Source organism: Bos indicus, chromosome 19 (genome assembly GCF_029378745.1).
Source record: "Bos indicus isolate NIAB-ARS_2022 breed Sahiwal x Tharparkar chromosome 19, NIAB-ARS_B.indTharparkar_mat_pri_1.0, whole genome shotgun sequence".
Classification (NCBI taxonomy): domain Eukaryota; kingdom Metazoa; phylum Chordata; class Mammalia; order Artiodactyla; family Bovidae; genus Bos; species Bos indicus.
Window position 1 is genome coordinate 48,003,774 of NC_091778.1, and position 22,500 is coordinate 48,026,273.

The 22,500-nt window shown below is 40.5% G+C and overlaps 1 protein-coding gene across 2 annotated transcripts in view; it reads left to right on the plus strand.

Moving 5' to 3' along the window:
- The window catches only part of EFCAB3 (EF-hand calcium binding domain 3), a 149,510-nt gene that overhangs the window by 50,007 nt on the left and 77,003 nt on the right, over positions 1 to 22,500 (plus strand). For both annotated transcript variants that reach the window (XM_070773709.1, XM_070773710.1), the window contains 6 exons: positions 6,722 to 6,826; positions 7,105 to 7,158; positions 8,137 to 8,241; positions 11,846 to 11,899; positions 20,626 to 20,730; positions 21,424 to 21,477. In XM_070773709.1, coding sequence (XP_070629810.1) covers positions 6,722 to 6,826; positions 7,105 to 7,158; positions 8,137 to 8,241; positions 11,846 to 11,899; positions 20,626 to 20,730; positions 21,424 to 21,477 — 477 coding nt within the window. The remainder of the gene's footprint in view (positions 1 to 6,721; positions 6,827 to 7,104; positions 7,159 to 8,136; positions 8,242 to 11,845; positions 11,900 to 20,625; positions 20,731 to 21,423; positions 21,478 to 22,500) is intronic.

A 22,500-nucleotide genomic window follows, 5' to 3' on the forward strand; every position in this document is an offset into this window, starting at 1 on the left:
TTCTTTGGGATTGGAATGAAAACGGACCTTTTCCAGTCCTGTGGCCACTGCTGAGTTTTCCAAATTTGTTGGCATATTGAGTGCAGCACTTTCACACCATCATCTTTCAGGATTTGAAATAGCTCAACTGGAATTCCATCACCTCCACTAGCTTTGTTCATAGTGATGCTTTCTAAGGCCCACTTGACTTCACATTCCAGGATGTCTGGCTCTAGGTGAGTGATCACACCATCGTGATTATCTGGGTCGTGAAGATCTTTTTTGTACAGTTCTTCTGTATATTCTTGCCATCTCTTCTTGATATCTTCTGCTTCTGTTAGGTCCATACCATTTCTGTCCTTTATAGAGCTCATCTTTGCATGAAATGTTCCTTTGGTATCTCTGATTTTCTTGAAGAGATCCCTAGTCTTTCCCATTCTGGTGTTTTCCTCTATTTCTTTGCATTGATTGCTGAAGAAGGCTTTCTTACCTCTTCTTGCTATTCTTTGGAACTCTGCATTCAGATGTTTATATCTTTCCTTTTCTCCTTTGCTTTTCACTTCTCTTCTTTTCACAGCTATTTGTAAGGCCTCCCCAGACAGCCATTTTGCTTTTTTGCATTTCTTTTCTATGGGAATGGTCTTGATCCCTGTCTCCTGTACAATGTCACGAACCTCATTCCATAGTTCATCAGGCACTCTATCTATCAGATCTAGGCCCTTAAATCTATTTCTCACTTCCACTGTATAATCATAAGGGATTTGATTTAGGTCATACCTGAATGGTCTAGTGGTTTTCCCTACTTTCTTCAATTTAAGTCTGAATTTGGCAATAAGGAGTTCATGGTCTGAGCCACAGTCAGCTCCCGGTCTTGTTTTTGCTGACTGTATAGAGCTTCTCCATCTTTGGCTGCAAAGAATATAATCAATCTGATTTCGGTGTTGACCATCTGGTGATGTCCATGTGTAGAGTCTTCTCTTGTGTTGTTGGAAGAGGGTGTTTGCTATGACCAGTGCATTTTCTTGGCAAAACTCTATCAGTCTTTGCCCTGCTTCATTCCGTATTCCAAGGCCAAATTTGCCTGTTACTTCAGGTGTTTCTTGACTTCCTACTTTTGCATTCCAGTCCCCTATAATGAAAAGGACATCTTTTTTGGGTGTTAGTTCTAAAAGGTCTTGTAGGTCTTCATAGAACCGTTCAACTTCAGCTTCTTCAGCATTACTGGTTGGGGCATAGACTTGGATTACTGTGATATTGAATGGTTTGCCTTGGAAACAAACAGAGATCATTCTGTTGTTTTTGAGATTGCATCCAAGTGTACTGCATTTTGGACTCTTTTGTTGACCATGATGGCCACTCCATTTCTTCTGAGGGATTCCTGCCCACAGTAGTAGATGTAATGGTCATCTGAGTTCAATTCACCCATTCCAGTCCATTTCAGTTCGCTGATTCCTAGAATGTTGACATTCACTCTTGCCATCTCTTGTTTGACCACTTCCAATTTGCCTTGATTCATGGACCTGACATTCCAGGTTCCTATGCAATATTGCTCTTTACAGCATTGGACCTTGCTTCTATCACCAGTCACATCCACAGCTGGGTATTGTTTTTGCTTTGGCTCCATCCCTTCATTCTTTCTGGAGTTATTTCTCCACTGATCTCCAGTAGCATACTGGGCACCTATTGACCTGGGGAGTTTCTCTTTCAGTATCCTATCATTTTGCCTTTCATACTGTTCATGGAGTTCTCAAGGCAAGAATACTGAAGTGGTTTGCCATTCCCTTCTCCAGTGGACCACATTCTGTCAAATCTCTCCACCATGACCCGCCCGTCTTGGGTTGCCCCAGGGGCATGGCTTAGTTTCATTGGGTTAGACAAGGCTGTGGTCCTAGTGTGATTAGATTGACTAGTTTTCTGTGAGTATGGTTTCAGTGTGTCTGCCCTCTGATGCCCTCTTGCAACACCTACCGTCTTACTTGGGTTTCTCTTACCTTGGGCACGGGATATCTCTTCACGGCTGCTCCAGCAAAGCACAGCCATTGCTCCTTACCTTGGACGAGGGTTATCACCTCACCGCCACCCTTCCTGACCTTCAACGTGGGATAGCTCCTCTAGGCCCTCCTGCGCCCGCGCAGCCACAGCTCCTTGGACGTGAGGTTGGTCCTCCCACCCGCCGCCGCTGGCCTCGGACGCAGGGTAACTCTTCTCGTCGCTGCCCCTGACCTCAGACGCGGGGTAACTCCTCTCATCGCCACCCCTGACCTCGGACGCTGGGTAGGGAACTTCAAAAAAAGTATTGCTGATTTTGGGCTTTCCAGGTGGCCCAAAAAAAACCACCTGCCAAAGAAGGAGACATAAGAGATGTGGGTTCAATCCCTGGGTTGGGAAGATCCCCTGGAGAACGACATGGCAACCCACTCCAGTATTCTTGCCTGGAGAATCCCATGGACAGAGGAGCCTGGCGGGCTACAGTCCATAGGGTTGCAGAGTCAGACACAACTGAAATGACTTAGCATGCATGGACATTGCTGGTTTCAGATTACTTTGGTAGAAAATAGGAACTAGAGAAATATACGAAAGCACTGCAGAGAACTGCCAAGAGTCAAATAAGGTCAGTTATCATAAATAAGTAACTTTTCCCATGATTATGGTATTCTTCAGGTGGACCAAGTTAGGGGTTTCTCAAGGCTGATGTGCCAAAAGAATGAAAGCATAAAGACATGAAAGTGTAGTCAAGAGAGTGATTAGGTGGTCGAGTATGGGCAGATAGGGAAGGAAGTGAAAATGGAAATTATAATGGAAATTATGAACTTAGAGAAAAGTGAGGGGGTGGAATGAAGGGCTCTACAGAGATTATAACGTGTGGTAGGAGTAGGGAAGTAAATGAGGGGAGCAAATATGAAGTTCTGAATTTAAGGTTTTAAAAACTTCCAGGTGATAGCAAAGTCAAGGGTATGTCCATGTCAGTTAACTATTATAGAATGTATGAGATAAGTCTGAGGATAAGGAGATCAGAGATCTGGAGAATAAGTTGTTGAATGAGCCCTCCGAATAAACACTGGAATTCACTGTAACGATGCTAGGAGTTTGAGTGCCGAGAAAGACTGTGAGTAATAGGATATAAGCTCCTGACAGAACCAAGAAATCAATTAAGTGACAATAAAAAGAAAGTGTTTCATAAATCTCAAAAGAGGAAAGGTTTGAGCATAGTTAGAAAGCAACAACCAAAATCCAGGAGAATGCCAAGCCCTAAGGAAATGGGATATAGAATAATGAGCAGTTTTCTCTAACTAAAAAATTAAAATAAATAATAATAATAGAAAAGTCTATTAGGAAAAGGTGAAATTAAGAAAGAAGGTAAGAGTCTACAAAGAGATTGACAATATAGAGAAATTGAAATTTAATGACATATGAGTCCAAAAGGGCACTATAGGAAGGATCATGAGCTCCTTATTATCAAATTCAGACTTAAATTGAAGAAAGTAGGGAAAACCACTAGACCATTCAGGTATGACCTAAATCAAATCCCTTATGATTATACAGTGGAAGTGAGAAATAGATTTAAGGGCCTAGATCTGATAGATAGAGTGCCTGATGAACTATGGAATGAGGTTTGTGACATTGTACAGGAGACAGGGATCAAGACCATTCCCATAGAAAAGAAATGCAAAAAAGCAAAATGGCTGTCTGGGGAGGCCTTACAAATAGCTGTGAAAAGAAGAGAAGTGAAAAGCAAAGGAGAAAAGGAGATATATAAACATCTGAATGCAGAGTTCCAAAGAATAGCAAGAGGAGGTAAGAAAGCCTTCCTCAGCAATCAATGCAAAGAAATAGAGGAAAACAACAGAATGGGAAAGACTAGAGATCTCTTCAAGAAAATCAGAGATACCAAGGGAACATTTCATGCAAAGATGGGCTCGATAAAGGGCAGAAATGGTATGGACCTAACAGAAGCAGAAGATATCAAGAAGAGGTGGCAAGAATACACAGAAGAACTATACAAAAAAGATCTTCACGACCCAGATAATCACGATGGTGTGATCACTCACCTAGAGCCAGACATCCTGGAATGTGAAGTCAAGTGGGCCTTAGAAAGCATCACTATGAACAAAGCTAGTGGAGGTGATGGAATTCCAGTTGAGCTATTTCAAATCCTGAAAGATGATGGTGTGAAAGTGCTGCACTCAATATGCCAACAAATTTGGAAAACTCAGCAGTGGCCACAGGACTGGAAAAGGTCCGTTTTCATTCCAATCCCAAAGAAAGGCAATGCCAAAGAATGCTCAAACTACTGCACAATTGCACTCATCTCACATGCTAGTAAAGTAATGCTCAAAATTCTCCAAGCCAGGCTTCAACAATACGTGAACCATGAACTTCCTGATGTTCAAGCTGGTTTTAGAAAAGGCAGAGGAACCAGAGATCAAATTGCCAACATCCACTGGATCATGGAAAAAGCAAGAGAGTTCCAGAAAAACATCTATTTCTGCTTTATTGACTATGCCAAAGCCTGTGACTGTGTGGATCACAATAAACTGTGGAAAATTCTGAAAGAGATGGGAATACCAGACCACCTGACCTGCCTCTTGAGAAATCGATATGCAGGTCAGGAAACAACAGTTAGAACTGGACATGGAACAACAGACTGGTTCCAAATAGGAAAAGGAGTTCATCAAGGCTGTATATTGTCACCCTGTTTATTTAACTTATATTCAGAGTATATCATGAGAAACACTGGGCTGGAAGAAACACAAGCTGGAATCAAGATTGCCGGGAGAAATATCAATAACCTCAGATATGCAGATGACACCACCCTTATGGCAGAAAGTGAAAAGGAACTCAGAAGCCTCTTGATGAAAGTAAAAGTGGAGAGTGAAAGAGTTGGCTTAAAGCTCAACATTCAGAAAACCAAGATCATGGCATCCTGTCCCACCACTTCATGGGAAATAGATGGGGAAACAGTGGAAACAGTGTCAGACTTTATTTTTCTGGGCTCCAAAATCACTACAGATGGTGACTGCAGCCATGAAATTATAAGACACTTACTCCTTGGAAGGAAAGTTTTGTCCAAGCTAGATAGCATATTCAAAAGCAGAGACATTACTTTGCCATAAAGGTCCATCTAGTCAAGGCTATGGTTTTTCCTGTGGTCATGTATGGATGTGAGAGTTGGACTGTGAAGAAGGCTGAGCACCAAAGAATTGAAGCTTTTGAACTGTGGTGTTGGAGAAGACTCTTGAGAGTCCCTTGGACTGTAAGGAGATCCAACCATTCCATTCTGAAGGAGATCAGCCCTGGGATTTCTTTGGAAGGACTGATGCTAAAGCTGAAACTCCAGTACTTTGGCCACCTCATGCGAAGAGTTGACTCATTGGAAAAGACTCTGATGTTGGGAGGGACTGGGGGCAGGAGGGGAAGGGGATGACGGAGGATGAGATGGCTGGATGGCATCACTGACTCGATGGATGTGAGTCTGAGTGAACTCTGGGAGTTGGTGATGGACAGGGAGGCCTGGCGTGCTGCGATTCATGGGGTCGCAAAGAGTCAGACACGACTGAGTGACTGAACTGAACTGAACTGAATGGGAAGAAAAATTAGAATGGTAAAACAGAATATAGAGAGGGTATACATTTTTGAGATCCTTACCTTTTGAGAACGGAAATGATACAAATAAAAAATATGGTTAGAATAATAACCTTGAGGGAAAAGGTGGTCCATGTCTGTCAAAAGCTTGATGAGGTTAGCAGACTGAGGAAACCAAAACTGAAAAAGACACATGTATCCCATTGTTCATTGCAACACTATTTACAATAGCTAGAACATGAAAGCAACCTAGATGTCCATTGACAGATGAATGGATAAAGAAGTTGTGGTACATATACACAATGGAATATTACTCTGCCATAAAAAAGGAATACATTTGAGTCAGTTCTAATGAGTTGGAGGAACCTAGAGCTTATTATACAGAGTGAAGTAAGTCAGAAAGAGAAAAGTATCATATACTAACACATATATACGGAATCTAGAAAGATGATACTGAAGAATGTATTTGCAGGCAGCAATGGAGAAACAGACATAGAGAACAGACTTATGGACATGGGGAGAGGGGAGGAGAGGGTGAGATGTATGGAGAGAGCAACATGGAAACTTTTATTACCATGTGTAAAATAGATAGCCATCAGGAATTTTCTGTAGGTCTTAGGAAACTCAAACAGGGGTTCTGTATTAACCTAGAGGGGTAGGATAGAGAGGGAGAAGGGAGGGAGGTTCAAGAGGGAGGGGATATATGTATACCTATGGCTGATTCATGTTCAGGTTTGACAGAAAACAACAATTCTGTAAAGCAATTGTCCTTCAATTAAAAAATAAATAAATTTTGTAAAAAGAAAGAAGGCCCTGGAGAAAAGCCCGGTATAGTTCCATGACACATGATCAAAAAGACTGCAAAACCGGGATTTTAATGCATGCCTAAAATTTTATTTTAATAGCAGTTATTTCCTTACTGATATATTCTCTCATTCTACCTATTTACTGATGAATGTTTCCATCTACTGACTTGCAGCCTAACTTTGGTCACCTTTGTTTAGCCAAAATGCCCTAAGATCATGTCTTAGCAGTAGTTTGCATTCTCGCCAGGTTTGCTTCATTGCTAAATTGACAAAGACAATATAGGGATTTTTTTAATAATAAAGAATCATCATTCTTCAAATTGTCAATCATTACCATGTTTTACATTTTAAAGGTGAGAAAGTTGATACTAGTAACCTGGAAAATTTTCTGGAAAATATGGGCATAGAGCTCACAGAAGATAAAGGCATGGAACTATTGAACAATCTTCCAGTTGATGGTGAGCATTAAAAATATCACAGTGGGGAAAAAAATCACAGTGACCTTCAAGGAAACTTGAGACTATGGACTTACATGACTAATATGCACTAATTACAGAATGTCTCATGCCCTCCCCACCAAAATGATTTTACCAAGTTGAGAGCTGTTTCCAAAATAATAAAAAAATGTCTTGAATAAAACATGCAAGTCTTTGTATTTCTAAAATTATGCATGTTTTATTCTATTTTAAAATATCTACACTGCTGTCTGATCCTTGGATTTTTCCCTTTCTTGCAGCCAAAAGAAGAGTGTATATGAATAGGTTGATGAAAGAATTGAGGTCTCTTGAAGGTGAGTGAGAAGTATGATGAAAAGGCAATTAAAACTGAGGACATTGAGCTTTGTTCTTATTTTCAAAAACTCTATTTTACATATTTCAGATTATTAATCCTGCTGTCCCAGTTATTAATTCAGTATTTATTCTTTATATGCCTTAAGTACTGTACATTCACCAAAATTGTTTAACTACAGTAAACCCAAAGCTTTGGTTCCCAAATAAAGTTGTATATCAGAATAACTGGGGAAGAGGGAAAGATTTAGCATTCAGATTACTGGGTCTCTTTCAGTCATATTGATATTGACTTTCCAGAGACAGTACCTAGAAATGTGTGTTATTAAATGTATAGGATTATGATAGAGTAAATCCATGGACAGGATGGATGGATGGATAGTTCTCCATCAATTTAGCAAGTTTCAAATCCTACTGTACAGACATGTTTATAAAGGTTAATTTTAAGTCTTTGTCATGACTTATCAGATACCTCCTGGAAGGAAATGGCAACCCACTCCAGTAATCTTGCCTGAAAAATTCCATGGCTGGAGGAGCCTGGTAGGCTACAGCCTATGGGGTCTCAAAGAGCTGGACATGACTGAGTGACTTCACTTTCTTTCTTTCTATAGTTCCTTTTGGAGAAGGAAATGGCAACCCACTCCAGTGTTCTTGCCTGGAGAATCCCATGGATGGAGGGCCCTGGTGAGCCACAGTCTCAATGGGGTTGCAAAGAGTCAGACACGACTAAGCAACTAACACACACACACACACACACATCAGACACCTCCAACCCCTCAGTTTCTTCTCTTAAAAGTTTTCCAAATACCAGAGATCAAGGTTTAGGAATTTCTGACTTAGACACCAAGACCACGTTTACTTCAGCCATTTGTTCTTTGCTCTTTATTGTTTATAACTATTGATGCTTCAGTATGAGCTAAAATAATCCACTCTTTACATCACTAGAAATATTTCTAATATCCATCCCTTTCTTTCCTAAGGGACAAAGGTATCTTCAGATAAAGTGGACATTTGCCTTAAAAACATGGGAATTGAACTCACAGAGGAAGAAATCCAGGAACTAAAGGACCACCTACCAGTTGATGGTGAGAGTTTTGATATCAATATACCCCTTAGCAAAACTTTGGATATGAGGCCAGTGTCAGGGCTGGAATGACTGAAGATATGATGTATAATATATGAAAAGAAGAAAAAGAATGAGGCCTTCAGCACAGCTGAAGCCAAGTAACTATCACTCGGGAAAGATCACCAAGAAGGCTGCCCAATACAGATGACAAGTGTCACTCTCCATAGGAACTGCCAAGGTCTAACAAGAATACTCAAGTCTTTAATCATTGGGTTGTTGTGTGTTTTTTTTTTTTTTTTTTAAGAATGTGGAGGATTTACTGAACTAGAGATTTTGTAGATTTCAGATAACTAGTGTCAACACTTCAATCCTCGAGTCCCTACTGTTAATCCAGCATTAAATAGCAGTAGGCAACACTTACATAGTCCTGACTTGTGCAAGGCACTGTTCTAAGCAGTTTACTATATCATTTCATTTTCCAAACTACTCTATAAGTTTCATTTTAATGCTTAATTTATATATCAGGAAACTAAGGCACAGAGAAAACAAGTAGCTTGCCTAGAGTCAGAGATCTAGTAGTAGACAGGCAATCTGGCTCCAGAAACTGTCTTCCAACCACTCTACTAATATTGCCACGAACTACAGAATTAATGATCTTAAGAAGATGTATAGTGAAGTTACCAATTGGCATTAAATTTGGCATGTGTTAGACTGTGAGGAGAAGACTGTTGAGAGTCCCTTGGACTGCAAGGAGATCCAACCAGTCCATCCTAAAGGAGATCAGTCCTGGGTGTTCATTGGAAGGACTGATGCTGAAGCTGAAACTCCAATACTTTGGCCACCTCATGCGAAGAGTTGACTCATTGGAAAAGACCCTGATGCTGGGAAAGATTGAGGGCAGGAGGAGAAGGGGATGATAGAGGATGAGATGGTTGGATGGCATCACCGACTCAATGGACATGGTTTTGGGTGGACTCCGGGAGTTGGTGATGGACAGGGAGGCCTGGTGTGCTGCGGTTCATGGGGTCACAAAGAGTCGGACACGACTGAGCGACTGAACTGAACTGAACGGAGACTTTTCTTATACTAGTAGAGCTGAGAAAAATTAATCAGGAAATTTTGAGAGGCACTTGCCCCGCTCAGGAAGTAGTAAATATGGAAGATTGACCCAAGTCAATGAATATGGGGTTTTCCAAATAAGTGGTACCTTCATTCTTTTTTTTTTTTAATTGAATGGAATTTTAAAAAAATTCTATAGTGCTTTACAATTTTCAAAAGTTTTGCATAAATGATTTTATATAATCTCACAATAATCCTTTCCCCCCAGTCCTTGCTTTCCTTTCCCCAGTACCTTTCATTATTTCAGTCTATAAACTTTAACTGACTGCCTGTGATGTGTCAGGCACTGTTCTAGGCTCTTGGGGCCTTTGACTTAATAAGAAACAGGCAGTTTTTCCAAAAATGATTTTATGTCTGCTTTTTTAGACCCTTTCAGTTCAGATCAGTTCAGTCACTCAGTCGTGTCTGACTCTTTGCGACCCCATGGACTGCAGCATGCAGGTTTCCCAGTCCGTCACCAACTCCCAGAGCTTGTTCAAACTCATGTCCATTAAGTCGATGATGCCATCCAACCATCTCATCCTCTGTTGTCCCCTTCTCTTCTTGCCTTCAATCTTTCCCAGCATCAGAGGATCTTTAAACACTTTCAGAACTCTTTTAATCTACCAATGCAGTAAATGTAGATATTTTTGGTTACCCTGTTTTCTTAATATCCTGAAACATGATAAAAGATACCACCACAGTGATTTAAAGTGTAGAGTTATTAATCTTATTCTGGTGGACTGCCTTGTACATCTGTGGAATCATCTGAGAGAGAATGGAAAACAGTCTGAGGGGCCCAGCAAGTCTCAATGGAGTGAATTAGAGGCACACAACGTAAAGGAAATGATGGCATCTGTCTTCAATAGGAACAAACTTTAATCCCAAAAGATTCTTCTTTATTTTATTTAAAATAATTATAATAGTGATTATATTAGTAATAAGAAAATTCTATAAAGGATAACAATAAAAGATTATCATAATTTAAAATGAACAAGCAAGGATAAATTTCACATCTAAGAACCTGGAATATATACTATTTTTAAAGCTAATTAATTCTATATAATATGCTTGCATTTTGCTAGAACTTTATTATTCAGGAAACATTTGTGGGGGCTTCCCTGGTAGCTCAGATGGTAAAGAATCTGCCTAAAATGCAAGAGACTAGGGTTCAATCCCCAGATCGGGAAGATCCCCTGGAAAAGGGAATGGCTATCCACTCCAGTATTTTGCCTGGAGAATTCCATGGACAGAGGATTCTGGGAAAGATCGATGGCAAGAGGGGAAGTGGGCAAAAGAGGATGAGATGGCTGTATGGCATCACCGTCTCAGTGGACATAAATTTCAGTAAACTCTGGGAGATAGTGAAGGACAGGGCAGCCTGGTGTGCTGCAGTCCATGGGGTTGCAAAGAGCTGGATATGACTTAGTGACTGAACAACAACAAAGCATTTATGGAACATCACTCTTGAACAAACCATTAAACTGGTATCTCACCCTTGGGAGAACTTAAAATCTGAGGAATATTAAAAATAATACAAGAATGCAAACACATTTGAGCAGTGATGAATTGGCACCCTTGACCATGAGTGGAGAATGAGCTTGTCCATGGACAGCTTTAAGGTTGCAAACTGAGTCTTGCCTGTTAGTGTAATGGCATCTTTTTACTATTAAGGGCGAGAGGAGAAGGGGGCAACAGAGGATGAGATGGCTGGAGGGCATCACCCACTCAATGGACATGAGTTTAAGCAAATTCTGGGAGATAGTGAAGGACAGGGAAGCCTGGCATGCGTCCGTTCATGGGGTCCCAAAGAGTCAGACACAACTTAGCAACTTAACAGCAATAATCCTTTAATTACTTTTGTAACATCCCAATTTAGTGTTTCTCAAACTTGCAGTTTTATAAACTCATTAAAATGTATCTATTGATATCCAGTAGCTTCTGGTTTTATTTTGAGAAATACTGACTAAAGAAACTAAGTTAATGGTCTATGAAAAAGTCTTTCCATTGAGCATGGGTACTGCAGAACAAAAATTTTGTCAGTAAACAGAACAAATATAACTTGGAAGTTTAGCCAAATACATCAACGTGATGATGACTGTGTCAGCAAGCTACGAGCACAGACATGCGCACTAGCACTCTGTCCTTTAAGGGCATCACTTGGTGCCAAGGGGAGCATAAGCCCAAAGGGAAAGCCAACACTGGTGAAATGGAGACATAATTTTTAAGCAAAATTTTTACATTCTCAGTAAGTTTCAAACTCCTGTCTGAGAAAGACTAACCTAATAAAAGAGTGTCTCAAAGGAAAGGAGAGGACTTTAAACCTTGCTCGTCCACTGTGCTGTGTGGTTTTTGATACAGTAAAATGCAGGAACTGTTTTAATTACAATTATGATCTCTGACATTAAAAGCTAATAAACTTCTAGGGAAATGTTTTCAAATGGTTGAATTTGGGGATTTTGCTTCATAATTTAAGGATTTCATATCATTTTTCTAAAAATTTTTTTTATTTTTTTATCTTCAAGATAATGAGAAGATTGATTTAAATGTGTTGATGGATAAAGTTAAAAATATTACAGGTGAGTGAGATATTACAATTATTATTTGGTCTTGAAGTTTTATATGGAACTGTGTTTTTAATATAATAGTGTTTCCTTTCTTTATTCATTCAACAACTATTTATTCAGCACTTAATACATGCCAGACATTGTTTGAGGCATTTACAGTACATCAGTAAACTGAACAAATATAACTTCCCCCACAGAGCTTACAATCTAGCAGAGGAAATAAGCAGTAAACAATAAACATAATAAATAAGTACATTGTATAGTATGTTGCTGCTGCTGCCGCTGCTAAGTCACTTCAGTCGTGTCCGACTCTGTGCGACCCCATAGATGGCAGCCCACCAGGCTCCTCCATCCCTGGGATTCTCCAGGCAAGAACACTGGAGTGGGTTGCCATTTCCTGTTTGAAAGTGGTAAATTCTGTAGAGAAGAATGAAAAGTAGACTACACTAAAGGAGACTGGGAGAGCAAAGTATGTTGGGAAAAGGAGCACTTATGGTCTTAAATAGAGAATCGGGTCTCTTTAAGATGGTGACATTTGAGCAAATACCTGAAGAAGGTATGAGTTTTCAGCCATGTGGGACTTCTGGAAAAAGAGTGTTGCAGGCAAAGGAAATAAGAACTAAGGCCCAAAGCGGGGAGCATATCTGGGCTTTTAAAGAAACAGCAAGAAGGCCAATGTAGCTGAAGTTGAGTAAGTAAGGAAAACAGTAATAGGAGATGAGAAGAGAGACGTGATGGGTACAAGATCAGCCATCGCCATGAAAGCCCTGCCAGGTCTTGGGCTTTTTCCTAAGAGAAATGGAAAGCCATTGAAGGATTTAGAGCTGAGGCATGATATAATCTGACCTAATCTTTCATCAGATCTTTCTGGATTCTGTGTGAACAGATGGTGGGATGAAGCAGTGGAGGTGGGGAAGTGGAGGAAAGAAACCAAAAATAGAAACAGGGAAACCATTTAAGAGGCTTTTAGAGTAATCCGCATTAAAGATGATGGTTTTTAATACCAGGTTAGATAACAATGGGGTTCCCCTGATGGCTCAGAGGTTAAAGTGTCTGCCTGCAATGTGGGAGACCGGGGTTCGATCCCTGGGTCGGGAAGATCCCCTGGAGAAGGAAATGGCAACCCACTCCAGTATTCTTGCCTGGAGAATCCCATGGATGGAGGAGCCTGGTACTCTATAGTCCACGGGGTCACAAAGAGTCGGACACGACTGAGAGACTTCACTTTCACTTTGGATAACAATAAGGTGATGAAAATTAGGGATTTCCCTGAAAGTCCAGTGGTTAACATTCTGGGCTTCAACTTCAGGGGACACAGATTTGACCCCTGGTCTTGGGTGGGGTGAGAACTAGATCCCTCACTTGCCTGGAGTCACTGCCAAAAAAAAAAGTAATTGAATTTTGATATATTTTAAAAGGAGCCACTGTGATGGATGTTAACTAGACTTATTGTGGTGATCATTTTGTAACACAACGTACACAAAGAAATCCTTCAGACAGAGATACTGGCAATTGAAGGTTGGGCTAGTGTGCATTAAAATGGCAAAGGTTAAAGAGATTTGGTCAGTGCATCTATAGCATCTGCCGTACCAGATTAGAGGGCAAATCAACAGAGTTAAATGCTGCTGATAATCCAAGTAAGATAAGGGCTGAGAATTGACCATTGTGTATAGCCACATGGAGACCACTGGTAATATCAAAAAGAGAAATTGAAAAAGAGAGAGATGTTGTAGGTGGTGAAAGTGGAAAGAAGCCTAACTGAATGATGTTTAAGAGAAATTGAGAGGATAAGATTTAGAAACAGTGTGAATAGGGAATTTCCTGGTGGTTGGTGATTAGGACTTCTTTCAGTTCAGTTCAGTTCAGTCACTCAGTCACGTCCAACTCTTTGCGACCCCATGGACTATAGCACTCCAGGCTTCCCTGTCCATCACCAACTCCTGGAGCTTACTCAAACTCATGTCCATCAAGTTGGTGATGCCATCTAACCATCTCATCCTCTGTCATCCCCTTCTCTTCCTGCCTTCAATCTTTCCCAGCATCAGGGTCTTTTCAAATGAGTCAGTTCTTCCCATCAGGTGGCCAAAGTATTGGAGTTTCAGCTTCGGCATCAGTCCTTCCAATGAATATTCAGGACTGATTTCCTTAGGATTGACAGGTTGGACCTCCTTGCAGTCCAAGGGACTCTTGAGGGTCTTCTTCAACACCACAGTTCAAAAGCATCAATTTTTCAGCACTCAGCTTTCTTTATAGTTCCACTCTCGTGTCCATACATGACTACTGGAAAAACCATAGCTTTGACTAGATGGACTTTTGCTGGCAGAGTGATGTCTCTGCTTTTTAATATGCTATCCAGGTTGGTCATAGCTTTTCTTCCAAGGAGCAAGGGTCTTTTAATTTTATAGCTGCTGTCACCATCTACAGTGATTTTGGAGCCCAAGAAAATAAATCTTTCACTTTTTCCATTATTTTCCCATCTATTTGCCATGAAGTGATGGGATAAGATGCCATGATCTTAGTTTTCTGAATGTTGAGTTTTAAGCCAACTTTTTCACTCTCCTCTTTTACCCTCATCAAGAGGCTCTTTAGTTCTTCTTCAGTTTCTGCCATAAGGACTTCTTTAATTAGAGAGATAAAAGAAGTTGTGATTAAATAGAAAAGAAGGAAGTGGTGGTTTGAAAGAGAAATGATGTGAAGCAGTCAACAAGAAGAGTGGGAAAGTTAATGGACCAACCGAGTATAGTGTGATTGCCCAACAGAAATAAGGACCTACTTGAGCTTCATGATCATCAATTTAAACTGAAAACAGCATAGTTAACTTCAACTGTAGTGCAGCTTCATGGCTGCAGACACAGAATAAACAGATACATCTTTTAACCAGGAATGGAGTTTTGCCAAGTGAGTATATTAAAAGCAAGAGTAGAGCAATTTAAATGCAGCCTTCCACAAAATTTAAACATGCTTATCACTTTCTTGTCTAACTCAATGAAACTAAGCCATGCCCGTGGGGCAATGCGAGATGGGCGGGTCATGGTGGAGAGATTTGACAGAATGTGGTCCACTGGAGAAGGGAATGGCAAACCACTTCAGAATTCTTGCCTTGAGAACCCCATGAACAGTATGAAAAGGCAAAATGATAGGATACTGAAAGAGAAACTCCCCAGGTCAGTAGGTGCTCAATATGCTACCAGAGATCAGTGGAGAAATGACTCCAGAAAGAATGAAGGGATGGAGCCAAAGCAAAAACAATACCCAGCTGTGGATGTGACTGGTGATAGAAGCAAGGTCTGATGCTATAAACAGCAATATTGCATAGGAACCTGGAATGTCAGGTCCATGAATCAAGGCAAATTGGAAGTGGTCAAACGAGATGGCAAGAGTGAATGTCGACATTCTAGGAATCAGCGAACTGAAATGGACTGGAATGGGTGAATTGAACTCAGATGACCCTTATATCTACTACTGCGGGCAGGAATCCCTCAGAAGAAATGGAGTGGCCATCATGGTCAACAAAAGAGTCCAAAATGCAGTACTTGGATGCAATCTCAAAAACGACAGAATGATCTCTGTTCGTTTCCAAGGCAAACCATTCAATATCACAGTAATCCAAGTCTATGCCCCAACCAGTAACGCTGAAGAAGCTGAAGTTGAACAGTTCTATGAAGACCTACAAGACCTTTTAGAACTAACACCCAAAAAAGATGTCCTTTTCATTACAGGGGACTGGAATGCAAAAGTAGGAAGTCAAGAAACACCTGAAGTAACAGGCAAATTTGGCCTTGGAATACGGAATGAAGCAGGGCAAAGACTGATAGAGTTTTGCCAAGAAAATGCACTGGTCATAACAAACACCCTCTTCCAACAACACAAGAGAAGACTCTACACATGGACATCACCAGATGGTCAACACCGAAATCAGATTGATTATATTCTTTGCAGCCAAAGATGGAGAAGCTCTATACAGTCAGCAAAAACAAGACCAGGAGCTGACTGTGGCTCAGACCATGAGCTCCTTATTGCCAAATTCAGACTTAAATTGAAGAAAGTAGGGAAAACCACTAGACCATTCAGGTATGACCTAAATCAAATCCCTTATGATTATACAGTGGAAGTGAGAAATAGATTTAAGGGCCTAGATCTGATAGATAGAGTGCCTGATGAACTATGGACTGAGGTTCATGACATTGTACAGGAGACAGGGATCAAGACCATCCTCATGGAAAAGAAATGCAAAAAAGCAAAATGGCTGTCTGGGGAGGCCTTACAAATAGCTGTGAAAAGAAGAGAAGTGAAAAGCAAAGGAGAAAAGGAAAGATATAAGCATCTGAATGCAGAGTTCCAAAGAATAGCAAGGAGAGATAAGAAAGCCTTCCTCAGCGATCAATGCAAAGAAATAGAGGAAAACACCAGAATGGGAAAGACTAGGGATCTCTTCAAGAAAATCAGAAATACCAAAGGAACATTTCATGCAAAGATGGGGTCAATAAAGGACAGAAATGGTATGGACCTAACAGAAGCAGAAGATATTAAGAAGAGATGGCAAGAATACACAGAAGAACTATACAAAAAAGATCTTCACGACCCAGATAATCACAATGGTGTGATCACTGACCTAGAGCCAGACATCCTGGAATGTGAAGTCAAGAGGGCCTTAGAAAGCATCACTCTGAACACAGCTAGTGGAGGTGAGGGAATTCCAGTTGAGCTATTTCAAATCCTGAAAGATGATGCTGTGAAAGTGCTGCACTCAATATGCCAGCAAATTTGGAAAACTCAGCAGTGGCCACAGGACTGGAAAAGGTCAGTTTTCATTCCAACCCCAAAGAAAGGCACTGCCAAAGAATGCTCAAACTACTGCACAATTGCACTCATCTCACACACTAGTAAAGTACTGCTCAAAATTCTCCAAGCCAGGCTTCAGCAATATGTGAACCGTGAACTTCCTGATGTTCAAGCTGGTTTTAGAAAAGGCAGAGGAACCAGAGATCAAATTGCCAACTCAAATTGCCAACATCCGCTGGATCATAGAAAAAGCAAGAGAGTTCCAGAAAAAACATCTATTTCTGCTTTATTGACTATGCCAAAGCCTTTGACTGTGTGGATCACATTAAACTGTGGAAAATTCTGAAAGAGATGGGAATACCAGACCACCTGACCTGCCTCTTGAGAAATTTGTATGCAGGTCAGGAAGCAACAGTTAGAACTGGACATGGAACAACAGACTGGTTCCAAATAGGAAAAGGAGTTCATCAAGGCTGTATATTGTCACCCTGTTTATTTAATTTATATGCAGAGTACATCATGAGAAACGCTGGACTGGAAGAAACACAAGCTGGAATCAAGATTGCCGGGAGAAATATCAATAACCTCAGATATCCAGATGACACCACCCTTATGGCAGAAAGTGAAGAGGAACTCAAAAGCCTCTTGATGAAAGTGAAAGTGGAGAGTGAAAAAGTTGGCTTAAAGCTCAACATTCAGAAAACGAAGATCATGGCATCCGGTCCCACCACTTCATGGGAAATAGATGGGGAAACAGTGGAAACAGTGTCAGACTTTATTTTTCTGGGCTCCAAAATCACTGCAGATGGTGACTGCAGCCATGAAATGAAAAGACGCTTACTCCTTGGAAGGAAAGTTATGACCAAGCTAGATAGCATATTCAAAAGCAGAGACATTACTTTGCCAACAACGGTTCGTCTAGTCAAGGCTATGGTTTTTCCTGTGGTCATGTATGGATGTGAGAGTTGGACTGTGAAGAAGGCTGAGCGCCGAAGAATTGATGCTTTTGAACTGTGGTGTTGAAGACTCTTGAGAGTCCCTTGGACTGCAAGGAGATCCAACCAGTCCATTCTTAAGGAGATCAGCCCTGGGATTTCTTTGGAAGGAATGATGCAAAAGCTGAAACTCCAGTACTTTGGCCACCTCATGCGAAGAGTTGACTCATTGGAAAAGACTCTGATGCTGGGGAGGGATTGGGGGCAGGAGGAGAAGGAGACGACAGAGGATGAGATGGCTGGATGGCATCAATGACTCAATGGATATGAGTCTGAGTGAACTCTGGGAGTTGGAGATGGACAGGGAGGCCTGGCATGCTGCGATTCATGGGGTCGCAGAGTCGGACAGGACTGAGCAACTGATCTGATCTGATCACTTTCTTTGCTCACCATTATTTCTTCTACTTTTGGGGGGTTGACTTTATTCTTCCTCAAGTAAATTGTTCTTAGTAGTTTCAACAAGAATCAGTCTTTGTCTGAAAAATCTTTATTTTACATTCATGCTTGATCATGGTTTGACTAAGTCTAGACGTGTAGATGGTCATTTTATCTTAGAATACTGACATGTGCAGCTACTGTGGACTTCCCAGTTGGTACTAGTGGTAAGGAACCTGCCTGCCAATGCAGGAGACGTAAGAGACACAGGTTTGGTCCCTGGGTTGGGAAGATCCCCTGGAGGAGAGCATGGCCACCCACTCCAGTATTCTTGCCTGGAGAATTCCATGGACAGAGGAGCCTGGCAGGCTACAGTCCATAGGGTCACAAAGAGTCAGACATGGCTGAAGCAACTTTGCACACGCACATGCATTCAGCGACTATGTCTGAAAAAAGTGTAATGAAACTGATTCCACAAGGCTGAAAACCAGAAAACTTGATTCACCTACTGCTTCAGGAACTACCTTCATCTGCCAGCCTACAGACTCTCCAGCATCCCCTATTCACAGAATTTAATATAGAGCCAGCTGGCAAAACAGAAATGTGATTTAGAGTCCCACACATAAGGGCTTCCCTGGTGGCTCAGATGGTAAAGAATCTGCCTGCAATGCAGAAGACCCAGGTTCAATCCCTGGGTCAGAAGATTTCCTGGAAAAGGGAATGGCAACCCACTTCAGTATTCTTGCCTAGAGAATTCCACGGACAGAGGAGCCTGGCAGGCTACAGTCCATGGGGTCACAAAGAGTCATACGTGGCTGACTGACTAACACACACACACAAAGCAGAGCACAGAAGGGTAGGGCCGGAGCACTGAGAATTAGTTCCTAAATCTCTTTTGTCTACTCAGCTACTTTGACTCTTCTACATATATTTGAATTTAGTTTCCATATAAAACAATAAAAAACCTCTCTTAGTTTCCAACTAGTAAGATGCAGCTATCCTTCATACAAGTGAAAGTTGTCTTCACTCTCTCCCCAGAATAAGAAGCAGCAAAGTTCCAACAGTCTATCTCTGGGAGACAGTCATACTATCTCTGGGTCATGTTAATTACTTCCCAAATTTAGTTACAGCCCCATATGAACATTGTTATTTAGAGACTAAGCTGTAAAATTAGCCTATAATAAAATTTGTATTTTAATTTAAAAGGGGGAAAACAGAAGAACATACATACATAGCTAAATAGATAGGTAGACTCATACACACTGTTTTCTGGCCCTATTTTTTGCTATTAAAAAATCAACTATAAATCTTCAATGCTTTTTGATAGTTAGTCTCTTTTTCTCTTGTAACTCTTAAGAGTATCTCTATCTTTGAAGTTCTCATTATCATGTGGCCAAGTGTAGACTTCTTTAATTTTTCCTGCTTGGAACTTCTGATTCCTGAAACTGAACATTTATGCCTTTCATCAAGTCTGAAAACCCTCAGTCCTTATGTTTCAGTATTACCTCACCCCTCTTTTCTCCTTTTTCACTTTTGGAAATTCCTATTATATAGGGTAGATCAGCCCTGGGATTTCTTTGGAAGGAATGATGCTAAAGCTGATACTACAGTACTTTGGCCACCTCATGCGAAGAGTTGACTCATTGGAAAAGACTCTGATGCTGGGAGGGATTGGGGGCAGAAGGAGAAGGGGACGACAGAGGATGAGATGGCCGGATGGCATCACTGACTCAATGGATGTGAGTCTGAGTGAACCCTGGGAGTTGGTGATGGACAGGGAGGCCTGGTGTGCTGCGATTCATGGGGTCCCAAAGAGTCAGACACGACTGAGCAACTGAACTGATTATATATGTTAAGTCACTTCAGTCGCATCCGACTCTGTGCGACCCACAGATAGCAGTCCATCAGGCTCCGCCGTCCCTGGGATTTTCCAGGCAAGAACACTGGAGTGGCTTGCCATTTCCTTCTCCAATGCACGAAAGTGAAAAGTGAAAGTGAAGCCACTCAGTCGTGTCTGACTAGTAGCGACCCCATGGACTGCAGCCTACCAAGCTCCTCCATCCATGAGATTCTCCAGGCAAGAGTACTTGAGTGGCTTGCCATTGCCTTCTCTGACCTTCTTATTTGGTTTTTCATATCTTTTTTTCAACTTGCAATGCATTAATAATTGTATAAATATAATTTTATTCAAGGTGGAAATTTTTATAAGTCAATTTTTGTTATCATTATTAAAACTAATTCTATACTTTAGGCAACAGAAGAAAAGAAAGATGAAGAAGAGGAAGGCCTAGAGGAGGGGACAGAGAAGGAAGAAGAGAAAAGATAAAATAACACCACTGTTATGTGATTTAATTGTTTACATTAGCCGTCAAACAGTATCTAAGTTACTGAGATTATACAACTCCTATTTTACTTTTTATGCATATTATTGTCTTATCATTATAAAAGTTTCTTTACTTAGGTTGAAAGAAAAATGTCTGACTCCCCTCCTTGATTCTGAAGAGCTGAACAAGCCTTCTTTGTACCTTACTCCTTCCCCTACAACTGATAAGGATGTTTAATATGTACACATTTCCTTTTCTAAAGGAGAGAAGATTCACACTGAGGACCTGAAAAATGTTCTTAAAAACATGGGAATAGAGATCACAAAAAAGGAACACAAGAAGCTTATAAAAACTCTGCCCATTTCTGGTAAGCATTTAAGTGTGTTCTATATCACTGAAGTCTAAAAATGTATTCCTTCAACAAACATTTACTGAAGCTCTGTTTTGTACATAGCACTGTACTAAACTCTGCTGGGCAGGTACCTTGACTGTGGGGAGCACATTTCCTCAAGTTCCTGCCCTCCTAAACAGAACTTCAGGGAAGGTTAGTTGTAGGGTTTTGTATAAGAAATTCTAACATTTGAAACATTTTATGTCAATTAAAAATATTGTTTAAAGGTTCGATCTTAGCATTTTTTTGAAATCCTGTTCTTTTCACTTAGATTTTGGTTTAGGAAACTGGGACCTCTTTAGACAGAAGGCCCATAGAGGACACACATGTTCTTTCATCTCTTTAGGGGAAATCTAAAGTCTAAGCTGTAAGAGGAGAAAAGGGAAGGAGGATAGGAAAATGAAGAAAGAAAAATAAAGCCAAATTAGAGAGGAGAAATGGTAAAGAAAAAGCTACGTGTGATTCAGCCAAGTAGGATGTCACTAGCCGTGGTCTTCTATTCTGTCCAGTGGATAGATTCACTGCACTGAATTTTCTGAGTACTTTTTATTTCGAGAATAAACTTTGATAAATTTAAGTTTTCCCTTTCTGAAAGTAAATACTGATTCTTATGAATCATCAGAAACTCAATCATGCTTTTTGTTTTTGTTGTTGTTTGTTTGTTTACAGCTGATAAAAAGGTGTTTAAGAAAGAATTACTAAGGGGTGTGAAGTCTTTCAAAGGTGAGTGGAAAAAAAGACATGTGTCCATGTGTGCCCAGTCATCACCATATCATTGAAAAATTATTTGTAAACATCATTTTTAAGACTATATCATGTTGTATTTACACATACACAATTTACTTGATTATTCTTTTCTCTTTTTAAAATTTATTTATTTTTTTATTGAAGGATAATTGCTTTACAGAATTTTTTTGTTTTCTGTCAAACCTGAACATGAATCAGCCATAGGTATACATATATCCCCTCCCTCCTGAGCCCCGCTCCCATCTCCCTCCCCATCCCACCCCTCCAGGTTAACACAGAACCCCTGTTTGAGTTTCCTGAGCCATACAGCGAATTCCCATTGGAATTTTACACATGGTGATGTAAGTTCCCATGTTACTCTCTATATACATCTCACCCTCTCCTCCTCTCTCCCCATGTCCATAAGTCTATTCTCTGCGTCTGTTTCTCCATTGCTGCCCTGTACATAAATTCTTCAGTACCATTTTTCTATATGCCATATATATGCATTAAAATATGATGTTTATCTTTCTCTTCCTCTTACTTCACTCTGTATAATAGGTTCTAGGTTCATCCACCTCATCAGAACTGACTCAAAGGTGTTCCTTTTTATGGCTGAGTAATATTCCATTGTGTATATGTACTGCAACTTCTTTATCCATTCATCTGTTGATGGACATCTAGGTTGCTTCCATGTTCTAGCTATTGTAATTAATGCTGCAATGAACAATGGGATACATGTCTTTTTCAATTTTGGTTTCCTCAGGGTATATGCCTAGGAGTGGGATTGCCAGGTTATATGGTGGTTTTATTCCTAGTTCTTTAAGGAATCTCCATACCGTCCACCATAGTGGCTGAATCAATTTACATTCCCACCAATAGTACAAGAGCAATCCCTTTTCTCTACACCCTTTCCAGCATTTATTGTTTGTATACTTTTTGATGATAGCCATTCTGACCAGTGTAAGGTGATATCTCATTGTAGTTTTAATTTGCATTTCTCTAATAAGAGCAATGTTG